This window comes from Echiichthys vipera (assembly GCF_963691815.1).
Source record: "Echiichthys vipera genome assembly, chromosome: 9".
Lineage (NCBI taxonomy): Eukaryota > Metazoa > Chordata > Actinopteri > Perciformes > Trachinidae > Echiichthys > Echiichthys vipera.
In genome coordinates this window covers 18,772,488-18,798,711 of record NC_139834.1, presented here as the reverse complement: position 1 = coordinate 18,798,711, position 26,224 = coordinate 18,772,488, and the positions used below count along the sequence as shown (strand labels likewise).

Below are 26,224 nucleotides of genomic sequence, written 5' to 3'. Positions count from 1 at the left end.
CGGATCACAATATGCCACACATGCCATCACATACACATAACATACCAGCAGTGGTCAGTAGATAAAAACTTACAAAGCACAAAACATGAAGAACAGGAAATAAAATGGCATTTAAAGAATGTAAATAAATGAATAAATAAATAGATCAGCTATCCATGACTGTGATGGATGGCTCTCTTAGACCTGAATGTGAGTGACCTGTACCTCTGGCCTGAGGTATTTGCCTATTTGTTTTAATTTTAGTTTAGTCCTTTTGTTGTACGTACTGATCAGTGGTTCCTGCTCCTGTCCAATTATTTTATTGCTTATTGATATGATTTTGTTTCGTGGGTTGAGACTGATGTTCGATAGTGACCCAAACCAGGCTATTAAGCTTATTTGATCCACACTCCACACCAGTTAGTGGTGGGTAATGCACCAAAAAGTTGTTTGCCAAGCACCCAAAAACAGAAGAAAAAAAGAAGAAACCTACCTGTCCATGACCTGTCCATGGACCCACCATGGTACAACCTCCAGGAGGCAGTATGATACACGACCAGGACGGCAGCTACACTTTAACCCCACATAGGAAGAAGAACAGGAAGAGGAAATGAAAACAAATGGCGGGGTCCGTAAACTGTTGTTAGCACTGTAACTGTCAACATGTAACAACGGTCAGCTGCGGGTGACGGCAAAGGTTGGACAAGATATTAAATAATCGCAAAGTAATGGCGTAGAGAAGCAAACCGGAGCAAGTACTTGGCCGGATAATGCGAACTACAGATGGCTAACTTACGTTGAGTTTAGCGGCTCCCTCTAACTAACTATCGTATCACCAGGACTATTTCACCTGTGCCATGTAGCTGCACTGAAACAATCATAGCCGTTAACGTTACCATAGTAACACGGAGGGCAGTGGAATAGACGACGGTTATCCCCTGTGTTGTGACAGTTATTAACAGTTAGCTCACCTGAAGGATATACAGAGAAACCTAGGACAATGCCAGCCAACGGGAAAGTGATCCCTCACACCCCGCTGGCCGTGGACTTCTGGCATGTGCGGAAGTGTCCAGGCACTCGGCTGTTTTTCCTGTCCCACATGCACAGCGACCACACGGTGGGTTTGACGTCCACCTGGAGCAACCTGCCCATCTACTGCTCACCAGTCACTGCCACGCTGCTCAGACTCAAACTGCAGGTGAGGGGAGTCACGTGAAACACATATATACTGTAACATTTTTATTATAACTCTATTTAAATGATTCCTCCTGTTATTGTTCTGCCCCATGTGTAATGAAGGTGCTGTTATTCGGATGGGAGCCGTGCAGGCACAATAATTAAGAGCAATTGATCACCTAACTGTGTTTTTGTGCTCTTACAACTGTGTTTTTGTGCTCTTATAACTGTGTTTTTGTGCTCTTATAACTGTGTTTTTGTGCTCTTATAACTGTGTTTTTGCAATCATATTTTGTGCTCATGTCTTTTTTGTAGTGTGAAAAAAACAATGTATGGCTCTATTTTTAGAAAGTTAAATTCATATTGACTGAACCGTCCTTGGGCCCAATATTAATTTTCAGTACTCAAAGTGGGTGGCAGCGCTCAGCGTGTTAGTCAGGACCAACATAATTATAAACTCAGTTTTATTTTATTTTGTTAATTGTCAGCCATGTGTTGACAGGTCTTCTTTATAAAATGACTTCTGTGACACCTTTTCTGCCCCTAATGAGATTAAACCCCTAAACCTAAGATGTGTTGAAAATATTCCAGAGAAAAATTGGGATCATTAAGGGAGTGGTTAATAATCATACGGATGGAAAGGATACGCTTTCACAACTCAACTCTTTTCTGGAGTGATATAATCCTGAACTCTTTACTTATACTCTTGCAATACCTGACTATGTGACACGATGTAGATTCCACCAATAATATTATGTCTGGTTGCTCTTCCTGTCTTTTCTTTCTCTTGTTCTGTTTGTTGAATGTCTTGAATATAAAACTGGAAAACTAAATATATATATATTATTATATTCCTGCTCAGGTGAAAGAAAAGTGGATCCATCCATTAGAGCTAGATGAGCCATACCTGTTACCATTGGATGACATCGGCAAGGAGAGGCTGACAGTCACGTTGATAGACGCCAACCACTGTCCAGGAGCTGTCATGTTTCTCTTCGAAGGCTACTTTGGCTCCATACTGTACACTGGTCAGTGTCAGAATGCACAGATAAACACCTTATGAGATGCTTCTAGGATGTAGGAAATCATTGTTAAACTGTGTTTTGTTTTTTTCCTCTTATCCCATGCGCAAAAATTTGTGTCATGGTATTTTTTAAGATTATGGCAATTTCATGGTATATCACATTGTTTTTGTTGTTTGTTTTGCATGACTCGGTCTTATTTTACATTTATATTCTATTGAGTATATAGAATATAAAAACATGCCTCAGGGTGGTGTAATTTTGTAAATTTATGTATAGTTGTTAGTGTTACAAATTATTTGTGTCAGAGTGTTGCGTGCTGAAGTGTTTTGCCCTGCTAAAGAGAGTTAAAGATGGGTTATTAGTTGTAGTTTTGAAGGTAGTAGGTAATAAGAGAAGGGTATGCCGTTAATAGGGGTTCACTCTCAATACACTCACAGCTTACCCCGACTGTAGCAACATCTGCAGCAAACAATATGATATATTTTGCTTCCTATTGAAAAGTTACAGTAATTGTTTCAGCTGTCCACCGGTATGATGGTAAATTAAAAAAACTCATACGGGAAATCATCTGGGTTAAGCTGGTATACGTCCCAACACTAGTATCATATGGTGTCAAATAATGCTCTTGTACTTTATTACAGAATCATGATGGGTCAGCACTGACACATTCTTAATTTCAGGTGACTTCAGATATAAACCCTCCATGTTGCGTGAGCCATGCTTGAGGAACAACACCACTATAGATGTCCTGTACCTGGACAACACCAACTGTGACCCCAACCGCACCCTCCCCTCCAGACAGCAAGCCACTCAACAGATCAAAGAGATCATCCGCAGACACCCAAACCACAATGTTGTCATAGGTAATTTTATTTAGATCTTTCTGAACATGTCTTATGTAGTTCCGCCTCATGTCAGCAGTGTGAACATAAAGGTCCTCGGCACTGTCAGAAACACTCAGCTCTCTTTATGTCTGCAACTCTGTGACCTTGTTCTAAACTTATGTAAAGTATGTGATAAGGTTTTTTGTTTCATTGTGGCTTCATGTGCTGTTTTGGTCACATATTTCCATTAGGGCTGGGCGATATGGCCAAAATTATATATAATTGTGCTCACTTCTGTATTCGCAACCCTCATGCTCTCTTGCACTGCCTTGCAGGCCTGTATGCACTGGGTAAGGAGTCCTTGCTGTTAGAGCTAGCGATGGAGTTTAAAACCTGGATCGAGGTGAGCTTACAGAGGATGGAGACCCTCAAAGCCCTGCAGCTGCCGGATGTCTTCACAACTGACCCAGGAGCTGGTCATATCCGAGCCGTGGAGCAGTCTGAGATCTGCTCTGCCACTTTACACCAGTGGAACAAAGAACAACCCACTTTGGCCATCTTGCCCACCAGCAGGCCCCTGGTTTCCATTCACCCCAACATTCATGTGGTGCCTTACTCTGACCACTCCTCCTACCAAGAGCTGGAGGATTTTGTCTCTGCACTTAAACCTACCTCCCTTGTACCCATTGTAGGAAACCATGTACCTGGAAGCTTCTCTGCCTTACTGCCCTGCCAAAGGCGCCATGAGGTCTTGGTACCTGAGTCAGTCCGACAGTATATGTTGAGACAGCCTGAGAGCCAACTCAGCTCATCAGCATGCACCAGCCTTCGCAGCAGACATTTCCGACCTCTTGCTCCCAAAGGGGTGGTATTTGACTCTCCTGTAAGGGGATCCAGGAAGTCATGCGAACAAGCCTGGGAGGCAAAGTGCCTGGAGCGGGATGCTTCTGAGGAAGAGATGGACACAGAAAGTATTGAAGACAACTCTGAATGCATCCGAGTGGACCTGAGCAAGAATCACAACAATAAGAAAAACAGAAGAGGGGCTGGAGACATGTGGAGCCTCAACATCGTCCGGACAGTGTCTGAAGATATGGCGTTGGCAGAGTCGGCGCCATTCAGTCAACTAAGCCAGAGCAACTTTGCTCCAATGGAGATTCTGACAAACACCAAGGCCTGCTTGAACCCTGTTAGGACCCCAAGAAAGCCTTTAGAAACTAATGCCAAAGAAATCAACCAGACAGCTTCAAAGGAAAACGACAGAATCCAGCATAGCAGACATGCAAATGCTCAGAACAACAACATATTGTCAGATGGCGATAGAATGAGTGATCATGGTGGAGAGGCAATTGATCTGGAGGGTGTCATAACACTAAATAATCACATGAACGATGAGCACTTGCAGAGCAACCTCGATAACAATTCCTGCTCTTCATCCAGCTGCCAGACTGAGGTGAAGCAGGAGTATATAGAGGTGCTTGAAAACCTTATTTTAAAGGATCTCCCCTTCACAGAGGACGACCTTAAGGTGTGTGGCCTCCTGCGTAGGGGTTTCGTGCAACAGTTTCGCCTCTCTCCTGTATGTGATGAAAGAGAGGATGACCTCTCATACTGACCCAGACATCCCATTTTTGTTTTGTGTGTGTAAAGATGAGCACTTAAAGCCAGTGTACCACTTATTTTTTCATTGGTATCTGATTTATTTGTATATATTTTTTTCTTGTAGTGCCTCGATTTTGTGCTGGAGTTTAAAAAAGGTAGACTTGTGATGAATATCTTACGAGTTCTTCCTTGGAATGGCATCATGGTAACCTCGGCCTTCTGGAGGTGTAAGCCAGGGCAGCCGAGAAAAAACAAAACACTCCTCTTGTAATGGGAAAAAATAATGTAACTTTCATTGAGCGGTGTATATAAAGACAAGGCTGATGCAGAGTTTACAGTAGTCTGTAATTGATGTTTGTAAAGTCACATTTTTCACAAGATAGTAGGCTTATTTCAATTTTATTCAAAACCAACTAGTCACTTTTCTGTTCTTCGTTTGTCAGATCTGCCTTTTTCGGCTGTGTGTGATTCATTGCCTTTGAGGTTACATTGGAAAATTTGAAGACTGCTGTCAGTTGTTTGTTTTTTTACGGTAATAAAGATTAATGGTGATTTTAGCAACACTTGTATTTTGGTTGTAGTTTTGAGTCAAGAACTTTATAATGGAAAAAACCTCTGTTAATAACTGTATGCCTATTTGAGCTGAGACGTGGCCGCACCGGCCCGAGTCCAGCCAGTTTCCCCGACGTGCACCGGGTGTGAGAGCCTGTTAATTTTATTGTGTACTTATTTCATTTTCAGTTAAAAAGAAAAGTTTTGCATAATGACCTAAACCTATTGTTATGTTTACTGCATACTGCATATACATTGATCTCATTTATGAAGAAAGCAGCATTGTTTATTTGAAAAAGGAAAATTTTCCTTATCAGAAAGATTTTGTTGTAAAACTATTATTTATGTTCAATACAGGCTCCTTATGTGTGGATTGTTTGTTTCCTCAATAAATTACCCTTCTTTTTGCAAATGAAAGTGCTGTGGTGTCTTGTGTTTTACTAAAGAACGCCAGATAGAGACTTAAGTCGGCATCTACTGAATACAATGTAAGCCAATGACTCACAGCTACTTCCTGTTGCAATGTTGTTTTTCCTCCCTTGGATGGCAGTAGTTTCTTAAAAATGGAAGCAGATGTTTTGACTTTGTCTTGTTTCTCATTTAATTAAGGTTTGAGGTTTCTGCAGCATCTTTGATCCCTGCAAAAAAGAAAATCATGTATTTTTGGTAGGGAATATAATGCTGAACAGTGATGTCTCAGCTCAACAAAATCCCATTGTTCTTCCACAGTTTATCTTTATACTGCAAATGAAGACAATAAAAATGTTATATGACTGCAATTAGTGCACTGAGAAAGAGTCAGAAAACGAGCAAAAGTCTGCTGTGCTCGCAATATGAAAATCTACATTTGTTGTATTAATATGAATATAACCATGCTGCACTCCCTGACTACACTTATGTTAGCCACCATCAAAAGGTGGTTTGAAGGTCTGCATGCCCTGAGTTACAACCAAATATATATAAATCCACTAATGAAAGAAGTCCATTACCTCTTAGAGACCATCCAACTGTTGGCCCTGATCCTAACTGCACTTTGAGAAGTGCCCTATAAAGAGTTGACTTTGTTTGATATTCAGAACGGTTCAGAAACCTCAGAGGCATCATGCTGAGACATCATAAAGTCAGCATCAGTGGGTCGTCAGATCGACATGAGCTGCCAACAGGCGTCTCCTCTTGTGCTCATAAAGGATGACTGACCGGCTCCGGCATTGGGTTACCCAAGAGGAGGGACATCTGGGATCAACAATCAGCCACAAACTCAGTCAGATTAATGATGATGACCAGTGTATGAAGTATTCAGATCCTTTACTTAAGCCAATACCACACTGTAAAAATACTCCATTACAGGTAATACCTGCAAAAATGCTACATAAGTAACAGTATAATCAGAAAAGTTTATTTAAAGAATTTAGAGCAACAGTATTAAATACAGAAAACAATAATTTTGACTGTTATTCTATTATATACCATTAGGTTATTATGACTGATGTGTTAATGAGTATTTTGCTGTTGCAGCTGCTAGAGGTAGAGCTAGTTTGAACTGATTTATCGCAACGCAAGTAATGATTATTTTCCATAACTGATTATTGTCTCAGTTATTTTTATGATAATTTGATTAACTCAAATGAGAGCAGTCAGAGATACTATTACAGAAGAGTCCAAAGTGACACCTCCACGATGTTTAATCAATAGTCCAAACTTTGAAATAACATTCAAAATGAAGTAAAAATCAAAAAATAATATGAATATAAAAATACAAATAAAATAACTATTAAGCAGCACATTTGAAGAGTCGAACCACAAAATACATTTTTGCATGAGAGATTAATTAAACAATAATCAAGTTAGTTGCCGATTAATAAATGTAATAACAAATTAAATATAAATGAATTGACTAGTGGATGGATAGCTTAATTTAATAATATAATAATAATAATTATTATAATAATAAATGTATATCAAAGCATTCTATTGATGAGTTCTTAATAAAGTAAGTTAAAAAGTACAATATTTGTTTCTGTGTTGTAATGGACTAGAAGTAGAAGGTACTATGAAAAGAAAATACTCAAATAAAGAACAAATACCACAAAATTGTACTGAAACAGGACTACCTTTTTTGTTAGTACCAGAACTTCGGTATAATACGTAGTACTAAAAAGAATAAAAAGTCCTTGGCACACAAAACAGGATTTCTTTTTTTTTATAACACATACCAACACAGTTAGTTCTTCCCCGTTGTTTCATCTGTGCAGCCTTGGGTTGAAAATTGGATTGTAGATGTCTTTTTTGTATAGCTTTGGTACTTTTATTTTTTTTTGAAAGATTAAATTTTGGCCTTTTAATGCCTTTAATTTGATGGTATAGGTGGAGAGTGGCAGGAAATGGGAGAGTAAGAGAGGAGGCAACATGCAGCAAGGGGCTGCAAGCCGGAGTTGAACCCATGGCTGCTGCGGTGAGGACTTTCAGCCTATGTGTATGGGGGTGCCTGCTCTCACCACTGAGGTACCAAGCCCGGTATCATTTTAAACACATGGTATTGGTATCAAAGCAGTAATTTACTTACAGTAGTTTGATCATGACTACACTACCCAGGTAATATGACTCCAGGACTAAAGGAGCACAACAATGCCTTGTTTTAGCTTGCTTACAGTATATTGTGTCTTAGATTATAGTCAGCTGTAATCTTTCTTGGCAGCAGAGAAGGGCGGACTCTTGTACTCCTGGGATTGGTTGAATTGTAATCAGAAGGAAACACCAGTGATTGAATTTGCATTAAGATTCCTGCATATTTTACACATGCCCGGTTATTCTCTTCAGCCCCGAATTCTATTTTAAGGCAGTGCACTAGTACTGCAAAAACCAAAAACATGTCTCTGACGAAAAAGAATAGTTTTCTTTTTACACTGCAAGGGAATATGAAGCCCCGGCAGTGAGGCCATGAAATGAGAGGAAATGAAGAATCACACACTCCCACGAGCATCACAGCAGGGTATTAGGGTTAAAGTAATGGATTCCTCACACACGCCATTACTTCAAAGTGGAAATCATGAGGACGATGCTACCTGCAAACTCAAGCCCTTTTACCTGAGAATGAGGGGACTGTTGGAATTCACTCAGTCCTCCCTTAATATTCCTGTTAAGGATGGTGCTAATTAACACAGACTCCGCTCACCTCATTATGTAGATTACGATTTAATCAGCAGATGGAAGTGCTGCAAGATGTACAGTATGGCCTTCTGCCAACAATCCATCCCAGAATGAGTGTGGTGATGGGTGTTTTTCACTTCTCCTGGTGTTGTAAAGAAGAAGGGGAGGATCCTGCTGTGTAATTTATAGCTCTGTTCCGGCGAGAGCTCTCAAAACATTCTTCAACTGTTACTAGGGAATAAAATTGGGTCCCCCCTCAAGTCCCACAAATAAAAAAGTTAATGTGCACGACAGGCCAGCACAGTGAGCTTCTGTTCTGGGTGTTGAAGCACTTAATCACAGGGAGTCTCCAGATTCACTGCTACTGTAGTATAATACAGGCAAGCTGCCTGTATTATCTTTGACTCTTTGAATAGGACAACAGGATCTACAGTTGTATTGTTTATCTTTAAGGATTTAAAAATAATATATACAGACTTTTCTGTCCCACATACCCCGTTGCCAGATGTATTTTGTCCTATGAACCCTTAAACATCACCAAACGTTTTTAATATCTTATTGTCAAGGTAAGAAAATTCGGCCATTACACGGTCATGAAGAAAACACAGCTTGTCTTCATCTGTAGAATCATTCAGTTATATACAACCTTAGAGAAAACCGAGCCCAAACCACAGCGACTTCCTGGTTGATCCAATCAGGAAGTGCCAAAAATTTCAGTTCTCTGAGTGTCCACTAGGGGCAGGTTTCATATTAGAGCCGTTTCTCATTGACCCCCCATGTTAAATACTCTGTTATCACAACATAATTAAACCTGTTTAAGGCCTGGTACAAAATACATTCTAGTCTGTATGTTTACGTCATATCTCCATGACAACACTGAGGGGGCTGAATGTTTTTTTACCAGGCAGTTTTTATTTTATTGGAGGTAAAGGTTCATGACAGTTGAGTCACTTGAGTGACAGTTAGCTGCTGGCCCTCACTTCTCCTCGGAGGTATACCCCAGCCAGATGGACTTATCTCCCCCCCACCTAAAGTCACATCAATGCCTTTTTTTGGTAAGAGGAAATGAGGCTGAGTCAAAGTCTGACAAGATGGCGACTCTCATAGGCAAAGTATGATTGGATCAAGTTGAGAGAACGGGGAGAGAACGTAGAGGCTACATCCATTTTTTATACAGTGTATGGAGAAAACACAATGTGGCTGCATCTGTGGATCCATAGAAGACATTGTGTTTGTGTTGGATTGTCAGTCTTCTCTCTTTTTTCTATACTACTTTAACTTGGAGTTGAACAAACTGGACATTTCATATTTTCATCCATTTATCTATTACTTTTAGCTATCCATTCAGACCTTTCTGCTCATTTGCTATCTAGTTTTAAAGCACACTGTCCCCACGTAAAACATTAGAAAAATGATTAGAACATACATCGGACTTGAACAAAAGATATACAATAAAATATAGAAAACTTAAATGGAGATCATAGATTAATACAATGTACATCAAGTGACAATATAATATACTAACTTGAACGCATCCCACAAAACGTCGTACATATTTTAGGTCAAATTAACATCACATATTTTGCAGATTCAGGTATGATCACCTTATTGCAAACTAACAATAACAGATGCAGTTGTTTGTAGTTCCCCTCAATCCATTAATACATTAATAACACTGAAATGCTGCTTACATATTAATTCATCAGTGTTACAGTAATAATAGGGTCATTCTGCTGCCTTATGAGTACTTTTGATACCTTATGTTGATTCGGCTGTGAGCATTTTTAATGTAGAGGCACTACTTTTACTAAACTAAATGATCTTCAACAATTGCGAGCACATCTGGTTGTTGGAGTCTGTGCAGTCATACAACCTATGTGACTTTTCAGCATCATGGACAACACCCAGTGAACACCGTTAATACAAATGCTGACTGAATAGAAAACCTAAAATGAATGTAACCTAAGGCATTTTTTTTCATTTTGCTTTTTATTAGGGTGAGGTGGGTCAGTATTAAAAAATAAATATTGCTAACATGCAAATGAATGTATTTTCCAAAAGGTTGGATTCAGCCATGATGCAGAAGGAGTCCTCGTCCCTGTGTAGCATCACATCTTAACAGCAGAAGAGGACGACTTAATTAAACCAAATGTATAAACCCAGCTGAAATGAGGATTCTCCTGGAGCAACAGAGTTCATGGCCTCAGAGAAAAAGCATCAGTCCTTGTTTTGTTTCCACTTAAATGCCTTAGTATGCTGAATAAGTTTTGAGCTGTTCTTCAAACACAACACCTTTCTGTCTCGGAGACAAGCAACAGTTCAGAGCTCAGTGTGGGTGACATCAGAAAAGCAGCTCTGGGATTGACAATAGTGGTTTCTCTCAGTCCCTCTTTCCCACACTGTCGCAGAGTTGGAATGACGGCGCTGAGCTCTGTCACACCCACGCAGCAGCAGAGGCTGTTATCTTTTTGCTCACAGTCTACTGCTATTTCTGTTGCCTCTGCCACTGTTTTTGTGAGAGGGGCTGCACGCACACGCATGCACACACACACACACACACACACACACACACACACACACACACACACACACACACACACACACACACACACACACACACACACACACACACACACACACACACACACACACACACACACAAACACACACACGGCAATGTATGTGTTTGTGTGTCTTCTGAAGGGGTGAACACACAAGGATGAGCAGGAGTGCACAGCAGTCACAAAACATGTTGTTGGAGAGAATGACAGAAGAGAAGGATTTGGGGAGCAGGGGTAAAAGCTGCCAAACCCCGGCAATTATTTTGAGGAATGTAGTTGTTGTTTTGGGTCTTTCAACGAACCAGAATCATTTTTGTCTTTCATACAGACCGTCATTATAAAATGCTTTCCACAAGGCTCAGCCTCATACTGGAATACGTCTAATTTCTATATGCTGTACGAGAAACAGCAGCAGCATTTGTTCATCGCATATTTCCACATCAAAAAGAGCCTCAATCAGGAAGTCTTAAATCCACCTGGAGACTTTCTTTCTATATTTTCTCTTTCTTTAAAAAGAAGCAGTCATTCCTCACTGTGTCTTTCTTAATATCTCATAAGACTAAAGGAGGGAGTCTCTGGTTTACACAGGCCCAGTTTCAGCTGCTTGTGGATGACTCACAGGACTGTGCTTCCCCATAGGGGGGCTCCTCCTTTCTCCTACTGTAGTCCTCATGCTCTCTCTTTCCTGTCTCCCTCCTCTGTGCTCTCTCTAATCTCCTTTACTCCTCGTTCCAGCCTCCCACCCCCTGTGTCCGCTCTCCTCCTGCCAGCTTTTCTTCCCCACCGATGCCCTTCTCTCTCCTTTTTTAAAGTCACCACTCGCCTTCTTCCCCTCCATCATCCCCTCCCTACTGTAATTTCGTTTACTTGCCTCCTCTTCTCCTTCCCCTACAGCCGCAGAGATTACAGCCCTGCCTCTGAGTCACTGAAGAGGTAATCTAAGGTGTATAGTAAATACATGGAGAGGGCGCAGCAGAGAGAACAGCTGTCAGTGTAGGAAGTATTATCTGAGCACTACGTGAATCTACCACCTACTTTCACTTATTTGAAGTCTCAAAAAGCCTTTTTACCGCTTGACAGGGCTGGTTAAGCCGGGCATTGTGTGCACTTTTCAGTTTGCTATTAAATGGCACACATCAACCAGGGAACTGTTCTCACTGCTGGAACTGTTTATGGCTGCTGGCAGCATCAGCACTCAGAGACGTAACAGCCATTTGATTTGCATGAGATTGAGACAGTGTGGAGTTCGTACAGTCCCCAGGGGCTGAAGGGAAATTATTAACGAGGGTATTGTGGTTTCTTTCTTTCTTTTTTTTTGTCTGTAGGGAGGGTATAGTTTGACTTTTTTATGGGTGCAGGGGTCATTTGTTTTTCTTTCCCCATGGTTATACAACCCTTACCTTTGTGAGATTCATTAAATAAAAAGAAGAGATTAAAATAATGACAAAGAGATGTTTGCTACAATGTGGCTGTTTACAGTTAATAGTTATGATGTTAATAATATGATCAGGTATATTTTCAGTCCATTTTGTCAAAATAGCGTTTTGAGCTATGTGAGAAATCCCGACACGACAGTGTATCTTTTTCCAGTATCTTTATTGCTATCAACATGTGGCATCTGCACTGTACTGTACTTTATTACTCTCTGCCAAACACGCCCACAAAAAATCCCAGAATGCCTCCTGGTGTGTCTTGTGTCACATTCATATAACTAATTACACCACATCTGCTCTTTTAAGTATACCAAAACAATATATACTTTTGGGTTTCTGGCCTATTATATACATTATTGGACATTATAAGTCCTCTTAATTAATATATCAGAATACGTTGTTTGCCCTCTGAAATGGCACATACAAGTATTTTCTGATCTGACTCCCCCACTGGTAGGAGGACATAATTGTTTGTGCCTCACAAAACTGCTACAAATCACTTACACAGTTAGTACTTCCATTTGGGGCGGACTCTATAGCTCGACTGGTAAAGTGTTCGTCCCATATAGACTGAGTCCTTGGCAGCAAACCAGGTTTGAATCCAACCTGTGGCCCTTTGCTGCGTGTCTCCCCTATCTCAATACTCAAAGGGGGAATTGTTGGGTCTTTGTAAATCATAAATAAGTCATAGAGTGTGGTCTTTACCTATTCTGTAAAGTGTCCTGAGATAACTTTTGTTATGAATTGGCACTGTAAATAAAACTGAATTGAATCTCCTGAATGTCTATCACTCTCTAATACAGGCATAAAAAATATCTCTAAAAACAATGAATACTTCCATTTTATGATATGACTGTATGATGTAAATATGGTTAAGGTTTGGTTAGGTATAGGCAAATGTAACCTATTTAGTGGCTGCAAAATTAATATTGGACCAGTGTCTTGGCTCACAGGGAGGGGTTGAAGATGAGAAAAGGACAGAGTAAGTAGCTGGAGTGAAGTTTAATATGGTAAACTATGTTGAAAGCCTTTTAGTAAAAATATTACAATTCAAGACGGCATTACTACCCTGGTCATGCTGTTGACAAACAAGCAATGATTATCGACTATGAAAGGGAAAGGAACAGCGTCTCCATGAGTTTAACCTGCTAAATTATTTTAAAACATTGGTTAATGAGGGCGTATATATATATGTGTCTATGGCTATTTAAGGCAGCAATTAGCAGTTATTCTAATTATAAATCTAATTATTTTCTTTGTGTAATTGGTCTACTAACCACTACATTTAGCTTAAGATATGACTTAAACAGTTATCAATTATCACAGTTATTGCAGATTAATTTTAAAGTTGCTCTCCTAATTGATTAATCAGCAGTTTATTTCACCTGCAAATAGTTTCTAGCACAGACTAGTCAGCAATTAAAAACATGCATTGACATTAAGACTGTGTTTTTCTACCTTCTCAGTATTCTCCTGTTTTGTGCTGTGTAGCATCGCATAAAATCCCCAAAATATCATTTTCAAATTCCGTGTTGTTTTTGTCCGTAATGGGATTGCATTTTTATGAGGAACAGGCTGTTCCAGCATGCAGCAAACAAACAGTGAATAATGCTCAGCCTGCCAGAACGTAATGACATGCAACTTGTCAGACTCCCCACTGAGAAGTCAGCCGTCTGTAGGGACTCACTTCCATTGGATTTGAGTCAAATTTCATCCCTTAAAGGCAGATGATGTCATATTCATAAATGTGATTTCAAATATCTCCACTATTTCCTTTGGTTTTAAAATTAACAGGTAGCTGACATTTGGCATGTTTGTTTTCAGAGACTGATGATTCATTCATTCATCGGCAGAGGGTGGTAATGGGAAACCACCTACCGCCCACCCTGGTTCCATTACAGTGCACAGCAAACTCACTCATACATCTAATATCAGTCTTCACCGGTAGCCTAATGATGATTTATAGCCAATTCAACGGCGGCTGGTTAATCGTTGCGGTGGAGTGCATTTGTGCTGCTGTGCGACACCAGTATTGGAGCCCTGAGGTCAGTATAGAGTTCATTTTGAATAGCAGAGCAGAAATGTTACAACAGAGAGTTGTACAATACAGTTAATGGGAGCTGATGAGTAGAAACCTTCGCAATATAACTCAAAATCTGAAGAGAAATACCTGAGCTCTACAAATTGGTGTATGTTGTTCCACCCAGCGTCATGAAACAGCCCACACCTTGCTTCTGGAGAACCTGCAGGCTGTTTGAATTGGGCAGTGTGCTGTGACATACCATGAAGAGATCTGGTTCTGGTTGGTTTCCAGGTCAATACTGAAACCGCAGTCCACCCAGATTTCTGATGAGAGTGGGAATATCCTCTGCACACCTCCCTCGCCCCTCTGTTTAACAGAATAAAAACAGGTACTGAGTCCACTTGGTAACCACACTGACTGCAGATCTCTTTCATTCACAAATGCACACTTACGGGTATGTTAAAAAAGTTGCAAACTGCAGCAAATTATTATAAGATTATTTCCTTTAGCTGATTTCTGTCCTTGATGCAGCCCAAATGTTTAAAAAGAAGCATACAAAGAAATCATTTCAAACTTTACTGCAATGTCAAGTGCCCAGACAGTCATTCATTAATGCAGTGCTAGCTCACATTTGAGATGATGTGTTCACATGGGTGATTAAAAAAACATGAGTTAATAACAGTCAATTTGAAAATTTAAAGAAACTGTGCTTACTCACTTTCTTGCTGAGAGTCAGATTAAAAGACTGAAGCTGGGCTAGCTTAGCACCAAAACGAGACTGTTCTCATTTGGCTTATAAAACGTTGCCTGCCAGAACTCCAGAGTAATTGGTGTAATTAGTTCTTAACAGAACTCTCTTGGGAATGATTTTTGCACATTATACATGTGAAATGTTACATATAAGTAGGGTATAATTCTATGTCATTAGCTGTTGATTTTCTTCCTGATGCCAGTCAGTGGTTATTGTTCAGGCAGTAAGTGGGTGGGCAGGGGAGGTGTTGGCTCTGTCTTAGGCTGGTAATTTATGGCTCCAGCTGCTGTCTCCCTCTCCCCAGGTGGACTGGTTGATTCGTCAGCAGTGCATCTCATTAGGGTGAGAAAAACACATTTCTAAGGGAAACGCATTCTGCGAAAGGACAGTGCTCATCACTGGTTAGACTCCAGTCTCTCAGCTGCAAGAAAAATGTTATGAATGCAGCTTTTCTAATGGTTGATCCCACTCTGACAGCTGAATATATGAAAAAAGAAAATGTAGACAGCTGAGCTTAAAGGGGAATTTTACACATCAAAGTCTGTTTATTGCAACAACAAAAAAAAAAATAGGCTAACAAGAGAATTCCCACTTTTAGATTTACGTCCTTCTGGTTCATACTGGCAAACCAAGAGGCAACCTCCATGTCTGAAAAATGAGGCCAACACAGAAGTGACAAAAATCGCATTTTCCTAGAATGGCCACTTGAGGCTGGCTCCAAAACGGAGTCAACCCTCATGTTCCAGCCTGGTGCAAAAAAAGTATTTTTACCGTTATTAACATCAGTACAGGGTGTGGATTTTTAAATAACTCACCAATTCTAATCATATTGAGGCTTAAAGTTCTGCAAAAATAAAGGGCTTAGCTCTTTGATTGACAGGTGGGTGCCGTCACAGAAGACTGTAGGCTTCATTCTGCCTGCCTCAGCTCCATCCACGTTCTACCTCTTCGCCCACTTTTGGATTAGTTGAGAGACAGGTACTGCAAAGATGGCGACGGCGGGAGCCACCCACATTGAGCTTCACAGTGGCTTTTTAGAAACCTATGAGTGACATCACAGACTCATCATCAACAAGACCGTGGACACCAGAATATAGAGGTATAGGCGACAGGAAACAGCAGATATAGAGCCCAATGATATTAAACCATTTTTTTTGGAAAGAAAGTATGACCCCAATGGCTCCTTTACAGGGCAGTGTGTGGGGCCCCCATAAAACCCACTATTGTGTCTTGGGGAGTACCAGTACTGCATATGTGATAAAAAAAAAAAGTCGTGGCTCCGGAGGGAGCCACATGAAGTCTGATAAATTGTTGGTATTGAAGACTACAAGTTGAAAAATAAAAAAATAAATGTTGCAGCGTTGGAATGAAGTGATCTTACCAGACCTTTGTAGCACGCTCCTCATCTCTGCTTGATGCTAGCGGCTCATGGCTACAGACAAATGCATGGAATAAAAAACACAATATCTCTGCTTCTACTGCATTTTAATATTTTGTCACACCTTTCTTCAACATTGTTACAGAAGTGCAATGCTAAATCTGTGTAGCAGGCTTTTAAAGTTAAAAGTTATGTGTTCAAATTTACTGTTCCTCCTAACTTGCTTCATCTCATAATGACCAAACACACACAAAAAACCATCCTGCATTCTGCCAAAGTTGTCAATATTTTATTAATCTTAAGTTAAGGCAATCCATTACAAAGCATTTCACAAACCACAGTATGACGACAGTATCATGTCCAACACCTGGTTTGGAAATTATTCAGCATGCAAGTCAAAGACCAAGAGAGGTATGTAAACAACCTGGGATAAAACAGGAGTAGTGGCAAGAAGAACTCATACAGTATGTGTCTCATAGGAACAGAATGGAAAGAAACCAGAGATGCAACATGCTAAAAGTGGCTGTTATCTCTAAATAACATCCCTAGTAACAAACAAAGTCCATGGCAGATTCACTAATCAGGTGAAATGAAGGTAGACTACCAAACCTCCTGCCATTTTGGCACAAACATGCACATTGTCCAAAGAGGCCAAGTTCGACAACTGAACACATTTTGGCACTGAATATTCTTTATTGGGGGCTTATGTACATAATTAGAGTTCAGCCTCAAAGAAAATTCATTATGAAGAGATATTCAAAGCAGTTTCCACTGAGAGAAAATAATTAATTGTATTGTTGGAAAGACATCTTTTAGACTGAAAAATATATTTCATAACTTGATGCTTCACAATTGCATAAGTGTTCATTTCATATTTATAGATTTTGTGTTTGCTACTGAGGATAGCAGTTAGCTGAGGATATCTCACAGAGGAGAAATATAGAGTATAGCTTGTTATAATCTTAGTACAATGGCCAGAAAAGCCATCTTGTTTAGCACAACATACAGCCTCAACTCCACATTTTCATTTAATCTCTTCTCAGACATTTGCAGTCACACTCACAGCCTATGAGCTGCATGCTGATGCGGACTTAACATGCCTGTCAAATGGTGTACTTTTCCTTATTAAGTTTCTGTGAGTAATGATTGACTTGCGATTGTTTTTAAAAGGAAATTGTGGGAAAGAAAAAGTCTGGTCTCCTAAAAATTACATTCCCATACAACTAAACTGCACTCTCAATTTACGTGTGTAAAAGAAAAGTTTCTCTCCAGGATTGCGTTTGTTTTTTACAAACTACAAAAAAAAAAACTTTCATCCAGGAGACTGCAGTTCGTGTTCTGTATGAAACGTCAGTGTTTTTAATCTCAGGTGTTCTTTTTATATTTTGGCATGTAACCCAAACCACCATCTTTTACTAAAACAACCAAGCAGTTTTGTAGCAATCTGCAATGTTAATAAGGTGTTTAAAACAGCGTCAGTAATCAGGAAGGGAAAATCTTTCCCTCGAAACATAATTGAGAATGCAGTTAGTTGTATAGTAGTAGATGAATTTAAAGAGCTTACTTGCAACGTAAATATATCAGATATTAAGTCAGTAAATCATAATACTTCTTTAAATATATTTAATAAGAAATGTATAGTCAGATTTCCTTGTTGCTTGAATGGCTTTCTGTAGAGGTATTCTGGTATTTATGTGTGTTATGCAACTAAACTTAACGTCCTCATTTCATTGTTGATGAACAAGTGAATTTGGCAGCAGATTAAAAGCTGCTTGGTGTTCTGAGAGATGAATGTCATCACTAATGAAAAATTAAAATAAACAAATAAAGAGGGTTTTTTTTATTTAAAAAAGGGCCAAATGTGGATCTGGGTCTGTGACAGAAAAAAATTCCCTGCCTCTCTGAGTTTCTGCAGTATCATCACACCGTATCTCCTCACTGAGAGCACTAAAGCAATGGGAGTCAGAGAACATTATGTGGCTAACAACGATCGTAAAACAACATGAATTACGATAAAAACATGTTTGCTCTCAACACAAAACAAAATATCACAACAACAGTGAGAGATCGAAGCTTCACATTCTCAGAGAACAACACAACTATCCTTTGTAAACGTTAGTTCTCCAGTGTCATTCAATGAAGTACTAAATAATACCGAATAATGCGCAAACCCAACGGATTAAACCCAACGGATTAAACTCACTTCTTAATGAAACCCATGAATGATCAGTTTTTTCCTTGAGGCAACGTTAACAGCCACAGTTGAGTTGTAAACAAGTCTTGACTTTGAATATTTTACAACAAGGCTCAGTGACACCATTAACTCTCATTATTCCAAACATCATTAGTGAAGAGCTGTAAGTATAAAAAGTACAGGACACTGGTTGAGACACCGTGTAATAGTCTGTAATAGTTCTAATCTTGCAACAGTTTTATTGTCACCAACATTTTCTGTGTGTACATCTTAAACATGAGACCTGCTGCTGCTGGCAGAGTAACACCTGGGTAACTGAATTTGGATATGTTTCCATATAATAGGCACATTTGGATCGAGATATTGAGTGACTGACAGATAATAATGGAAATAATGGCCACTATAAATAGATAGGATGTACACAACTGGACCACAATGGCTGTATCATTCTTTAAAAATGTGTACACGTCGTTAAAAAAAGAAATGCAGAGAACAAATATTCTGGCTTGAATTAAATTGTGAAACAAAATTGTGAAATTGTATCTTAGGCATTAAAATGGTATCCCAGTGTTTTGTTATGAAATGGGCTGGTGTGCATTAGTGTAAAACAATGTCATCTGGGAACACTATTATTTTGAATGCATTCAAAAGACACTGAATGAATCATGAAATACGGACTCGTAACTGTTTTGGTTTTGTGCAATCAGTTGTTGTTTTCTTTTCTCTTTTTTAAAGCAAACATTCAACACCCAAATATCTCAATGCATGTTTTGTTCAGTTATCACTCCAAAACCAATCAATAAAAGGAGGGAAAAAGTGGGTATTAGTTTGACATCAGTCTTTCAAAAGTGTATTTGTAGAGTCTGACAGTAAACTGTAACCACACAAATTTAATGTGAAGAAACACAAACGGCAGGATGACGAATGAGATGTGGCAACGTGAATTATAATTTACCTCTCTGCATACAAACAAGGAAAGAACGTGTGTGCTTTGAATTATTCATCTATTCCATCTGTAAACATAGTTTTCTATGATAGATATAACTTCATTTTAATATATCAGTATAGTCATTCCCTTTTACGACATTCTTCCTGTTCATCCAATTTAAATTATGTATGTGTGAAAACACAATGTAGCATCTTTACATTATTTTCAGTGCGGTAGCTGTTGGTTCCTTCAAAATGGTTTTGAGCTTATTAACCCTATATCCTTTGTGCTTTTTATTTGGACAGTCATCAGTGCATTCTGTTAATATAAATATTACAAATAGGTTTAAGATACGGTGCAGGGAAATCAGTATGGCAACAGCTCACAGCAGGTCCTCTACATAACTGCAGTCAAAAATGATCCATCAGTGAAAATGATTCTTAAACTGCTGAATAGATTTTATCACATGCTTTTATATTACAGTCCTTATCAAAGTAGAAATGGGGATATTTTTATTACACTGGTCACAAAATATAAGATGGAAAAGTACAGGGAAAATATGACTTTAATCCCAACCCTTTAAAACCCCTTCAAATGAATAAATTATTTCTGCTACAAATAAATAAATTAGTATACATATGATTTCCTAGTTTAACACACACCGATCCCAAAAGGTATCACAAACATGATACACATGGCCACATTCTAATATATTTATGCCTTCAAACAGGCTCTCTCTACGGGTTTACTCGCTATCCATTACATCACCACTTTGACAGGTTTGACAGCGAACAACTAAAACCTCCTTCTACACCGGGCTCTTCTCAACGTTCTCGTCCTCAAACACTCAGAGAGAAAAAAACTCCATGATCATCAGCAGGTTCACCCAAAGCAGTCGTATTTCTCCAAAACAAAATGGAGTCTCATCATCTTTTTTGTTTAACCAAATTAATATTAAAATAAGGGTTTTAAAAGTGTTTCCATTTTCTGAAAAAGCCAATTGTGAAGGCTGGTTTTTAACCAGGACCCTGCCCAGCCCCAACGCGGAGCTGTGTGTTGGGCTCAGACGGGGTTGGTCTGGGGATGGTCGCTGGGCGAGTAAGCCGGAGGGACGGTGTTAGGTTTAATACCTCTGCTTTTCATGTAGGAGATCAGCTGGTCAGGGATCTCGGCCAGTACGTCTTTAGCCAGCCGTGCCATGCTCAGCACGTGGTTGCCCGTGCGGTCCATGTAGTCTCTGAATGGGACAAACTGTAAAAAAAATGTGTAGACTTGAAAAGAATGTATTATGTATGTCTTACAGGCTAAAGTCCTTCTAGTAACCACATTACATGTGATAATATGAAAACACTGGACCAAACAATTTATCTTTACAATTTATCAAGTATCTACATCAAATCTATTGTATCTATTGACATGAGAGTCCCACAGTAAACTACCTGTTCTCACTCCTACTTGTCAAATACGGCAACGGCATGTACATATGTCACGTAATAAACGTACCAAAATACCTAACCTAACCAAATAGTTTTGTTGCCTTAACCTACCCCCACCCTGCATGTTGAAAAATGATGCCAAGGTGTACCAAGAGCATTGAAAAGTGATGCCAAGGGGTCCTGAGCAAGCTGCCATATTTGACGATTTTCTTAATGAACACATTAAGAAAGTGTTGGAGAAAACACAAGCAGCCCAAGCTGACAGATCACAGCTCTTAAAGGTAGCCACCTGGCATGTCGTCGCCATCAAGAGTAGTTTTTGAGGAGGTACATGCAATAAGGATACATGCGTAGGCTCCATAACTACGTCATGGCCTCTTAACGCACAACCGTCATTCAAGCAAGCAAGTAAAGGACAAGGGGTCACCAAAGCACTGTGGTTCATGAGGATGAAGACCATGCACAGTAAATCTATTTGAAATCCATCCATCTGATATCTTGTGTATAAAGTTGACATATTGGGTTAAATGTGGATCTGATCTGATAAACTCATGGAGGGGTTTCATCCTCTGGGGAGTTTGAATGTCTTCAGTAAATTTAATTGTAATGTGTTTATTGTATTTATTTATTTTTGATGCTGTCATGAATGTGTACAAGTGAAAATTTATCAGAACCTGAACTATCAATATCCCCTTTTGGAGACTATCAGGCCAGTAGCTGGTGAAATATACCTCCAACATCACCATGTATATGTATGGCCACTAACGGAAGACTTTTGACCCCTGTGCCTTTGGAAAATGAGCCCCGTCCATCCCGTGACAAGCTGATAAAGAGACAAAACATTAGTAAAGCCTCACCTGAACAATGTCTCTCTCTGCCAACTTCCCCCGTGAGGAAATCCTGATGTCATCACCATCCAGCTCAACCATGGCTACAGAGAAAAGGTATTAGAGATTATCTTACCTATATAAGGAATATTGTCATACTGAAGATGTACAATAATTATAATGGTCGGGAGAGAAGCATGAAGAGTAAATCACCCTGATGCAAACAGACCACAAACTGTTTTCCACTGTTTGTTTTTACACATTTGTTTCATTTTTTTTGCTTTTGTACTGTTCTCACCATCAAACTCAGCTTGGCCCACTCCCACAATGATGATAGACATGGGGAGTTTAGCTGCCTGTTGTGAACAAGAAGGACAAACAGTCAGTTGAGGTTACATTTCCAGTTATTTGTATTTTTCTCCCAATGCACTCGGCATTCTGCAAAGTCAGAATGAATCCACACAATTCTTCAGAGAGCAGAAACAATAATGGACAAGATACAATGAAATCAACATAACTGATACATGATTTTCTTGACTTTATAATGCACCGTTTGAGTTGTCCAGGGACTGAGAGAAAAAAAATACATTATGCAGCTCATGGGGCCCAAGGCTGTTACGCCAGCCAGCATATAAGACCATATTTCAGCTAACTACTACACATTTCACATTTCCTTTTACAATGTGGAATACCAAATGAGTATAAGTAAACAAGGTTACACAATGTTCTGGACAGTGAATGAGAAAAAACTGTAAAGATAACATGCTTTATTCATAAAACATCATGCAACACACTTAAATCACTCAGGCTAACATCACCTATTCATGACCTTTGCATATAGAAATGTTTCAAACTGTTAGCGTCAGAACACAAAGGCCACGTCCTGCCTATTTAACACCAACCTAAACAAAAACTAAATAAAGATTTCATAAGGCTTATCTTCCGAAACACTTTGTAGTATGGTCTTCTTTAATGTATGAATCTAAACCACAGTCCTGATGAGGAGAATGTGAAAGCTCTGGCATGAATGAATGATGTGTGCTTGTGGTAGAAGTGCATTTACAGGGGTAAAAGTAGGTCAGCTTTCCTGGAAAAACCCTCCAGAGTGGAGAGGGCTGTCACAGATAGGAGTAGGACCATCCTCTCCATGTTCTCTATCATTATTCTCCTTCCCCATTTTATCCTTTCCTCCACTGGGCTCATACCTTGCGATGACCTCTTGCTCTATCACTAAATACATACGTTCTGTTTTACCATTTCCAGCAGCACACATCCACACATGCATATACCTTTGAATGTGACATCACATGCTGAATTATTCAGTTTACATCATTTGTTACTTTGCTTGTACTGTAAATTCACTCTCACTTCATCAATCTGGTTTATTGAACAGATCCTCCTATCTCTAAAGTGAGCCACAACACATATACACAGATGGGAAGAAGATACCTGTTCTCATAATAAAACAAAGTGTTTAGTCTCACTGAAATATTTAAACACAATGGCTGCCTTCCATGTTTCATGCATGGTTTAATAAACATTTCCCCAAAATCAAGACTGATATATCTTGTGCCTAAAATATTTCTTTGGGTTTGAACAGAGCTTGGATATACTACAAGAGTTTGTAATGACTGTGGGGCTGAAGAGATCAACAGAACAAAGTAATAGCGGTTTTAAGATGAATAGACAGAGTTCACTGTAAGGACACTGATCTAAACTTGCTGGCTTGATTAGGAATTTGGTAAAATGAGCAATAAATAATGATAAGTGCATTCAGTTGCAGTGGCAGGTTATTTTTTTTAGTAAGTAAGTGTTCAAAGTCAGCCAGACAGGTGAAGAGTGGAGAAATGAACTAAGCCAAATGCAGTTCTTCAAGTGTCTCTAAATTTTAAAATATTCATGGGTTTTATGAAGTTACTGGTCGAGCCAGCCTCCTATCCAGACAACAAACTGACACCCAGAGACATAATCCAATACCTGTGCACAAATTCATTTATATTTTGGCCTCCCAGGTCAGAGAGAGACCCTATTTTATAATTTAAAAACCTGAAATGAAATTTGGAGCTTATAGGAAAAACATCAAATGAAAGACAGCCCCAGAGGCTGTCCTGTTAGATGTGTGGACACATTCGTCATTGAAGGCTAAGCTGTGCTGGCTTGGTTTGGTTTGGACAGCACAGTTTGGTCAGCGGCAGTACTTGTAACATTACCAACAGATATCTGCAATGTGCAATCTTTAAAGATATCTATGAAGCAGCAGCAGAGAGCACATTTAAGAAACCAAAAGTGCAGAGATAAACGCCGTTGAATGAAGTAGGTCATTCAGTCCTTTGCTCTGTGGGCAGAGGCAAGTGTAGCCAGGTCCAAACTGAGAGGCAGCAGCAGGACACAGCAGGTTTCGGGCCGAGCAGTGCAGAGCAGCAGACAAGATCTTAAAAGGAAGGTGTGGCTGTTCGAATGGTTTGACTAACAGTCGCAAATTCCCTTTAAACCCAGTCTGCTGGGGGTCAGAGCACCGTGTTGCTGTGCCTCAGATGGTGCACTGGGCAAGACGATTGCCTCTAAAGTGAACCTGTCGACCTGAGAGGGAATCTCTGCTGAGCCCTTCAGCTTCCTGGGGGCTCCAATGAAAAGGTAAAATCCTGGACAAACAGAGCACCAGAGCACAGGGGGTGTGACAACTGGAGCATAAGACATCCCATAAATCCTGAAATGTAGTGCTACTGGCTTATAAACAAGAAACAGAAATCCTGAGAGAAGTGGCACAGCAAGCTAAAAGCACCCGCAGTCAATGCAGGGAGAGAGAGAGAGAGAGAGAGAGAGAGAGAGAGAGAGAGAGAGAGAGAGAGAGAGAGAGAGAGAGAGAGAGAGAGAGAGAGAGAGAGAGAGAGAGAGACGAACATCCTGCGGGTAGTGTTAGAGCAGCACTTACATTCACTATGGCCTCCTTGGTCTGAGCCATGTCTGATATGACGCCATCTGTGATGATGAGCAGAACAAAGTACTGAGACCCGTCCTGTACTGCTGCTGCATACCTGAAACAGATACAATCATCAGCACAGAGCATTGACTGAATATAAACAGCTTGCTGAAAGCAAGGCCAAAACATCTCGCCCCCTGGGGGAATTTCACAAACACGGTTTCTCTCATTTTGGGTAGTTCTTATAACACTGATGTTAGTTCAAGTTTGAATTTTTCTGATAAGTTTGGTTTTAATAAGTTATTTGATGCTATAAAAACAGGATGGAACATAATGATTGACTGCTGTGATTGACTCTCGATTGGTCTGGCGGGTTTAGACGTGACTTTGATATTGCGGCTCGAACCACCCGATCCCTACCGTGCAGACTATTGCAAATCCAAGTTATACTGGATGGCAGCGGCTGTATTCAGATTATTTTGGCTTCACTTTTGTACAGTGGCAGGAAGTAGAGAAGCGCCGTCCACCTTTATACGCAGTCTGTGGCTCAGAGTGGTTTAAGACAGTACGACACAGGCTATGTCAAAGTAAAACAAGGTTTAAAACGGCTGCCAACAGAATGATCATGGATTTACATAACTCTGACAGGTCTGAACAACCACAGGGAAAGTCGAAGAGCCTCCACGGTGAGATTAAAAACAAATAAAACATGTTTTCCAGAAAGAAAAAAAAAGGCATTGCAGCTTAATATAGACATGTAAAGAAGTGAAATATGTTGTATCGCTCTTCATGTCTCAGAGGTCTATCCAGACACTCTTTCAAAACCCACCAGAGAGAGCACAGTGAGTGTGGCCTAGTTTCAACCGCTCATCGCTGGCTGCTCAATGAATAATTTATTAAATTGTTTATGCAAGTGCAGCAGTCTTATTCTTTCAGAGAACTATTGATTGCTTAGCACTTGATTGACCATACTTTGATGAGCAACACGTCAGATTATCGTGAGAGCCAATGGCGGGTCAGAGGTTGGCCTCACTCTCACTTTCAAATTGGAAAATTTGACTTTGAGGCGCTGGCAGTTTAATGAAGGAGCGTGACCAGTGAGACGAGTGATGACTGGTGTTTAAGAGATGTTAGAGACCTTTGACTTCCTCATCTGTCATACAACAATGTAACACTCACTAGAGACACTAGATAGACGGATAGATCCATTAACGAGTCAGCTTTCTGTCTGTGATGCATGTACAACTCAGAGAGAATTGCATGTTCTGCTCACAGTCTAGTGTTAGGTGTTTTTCTGGTCTTTTTTAATCTTTTCATTATTGCTTCACCGGATGACTAATTTTACTTGTTCTGAAAAGCTGAGACACTGCAACATCTATTTATAGTATTAAAGTTGTATTAGGCAAAGAGAGAAAAGTGTAGTAAGTGGAACTTTTTGTTTGTGATTGCTTTCAGCCGAGAGTATTGA

At 39.8% G+C, this 26,224-nt stretch overlaps 2 protein-coding genes across 5 annotated transcripts in view; one reads left to right on the top strand and one right to left on the bottom strand.

The window, feature by feature from the left end:
• Positions 1–659: 659 nt before the first annotated feature.
• On the top strand, positions 660–5,285 carry dclre1b (DNA cross-link repair 1B). The gene is made up of 4 exons (XM_083919422.1): positions 660–1,177; positions 2,018–2,183; positions 2,861–3,043; positions 3,340–5,285. Exons 1-4 carry the CDS (start codon positions 980–982, stop codon positions 4,617–4,619), a joined length of 1,827 nt encoding a protein of 608 aa, XP_083775548.1. The 5' UTR covers positions 660–979; the 3' UTR covers positions 4,620–5,285.
• Positions 5,286–20,543: 15,258 nt separating this feature from the next.
• Positions 20,544–26,224, bottom strand: part of cpne5a (copine Va) — a gene marked incomplete at its 5' end in the record, with an annotated part of 67,614 nt that continues 61,933 nt past the window's right edge. For all 4 annotated transcript variants that reach the window (XM_083919472.1, XM_083919469.1, XM_083919470.1 and 1 more), the window contains 4 exons: positions 20,544–20,824; positions 21,867–21,940; positions 22,135–22,192; positions 24,769–24,871. In XM_083919472.1, coding sequence (XP_083775598.1) covers positions 20,636–20,824; positions 21,867–21,940; positions 22,135–22,192; positions 24,769–24,871 — 424 coding nt within the window. In that variant the 3' untranslated portion in view covers positions 20,544–20,635. The remainder of the gene's footprint in view (positions 20,825–21,866; positions 21,941–22,134; positions 22,193–24,768; positions 24,872–26,224) is intronic.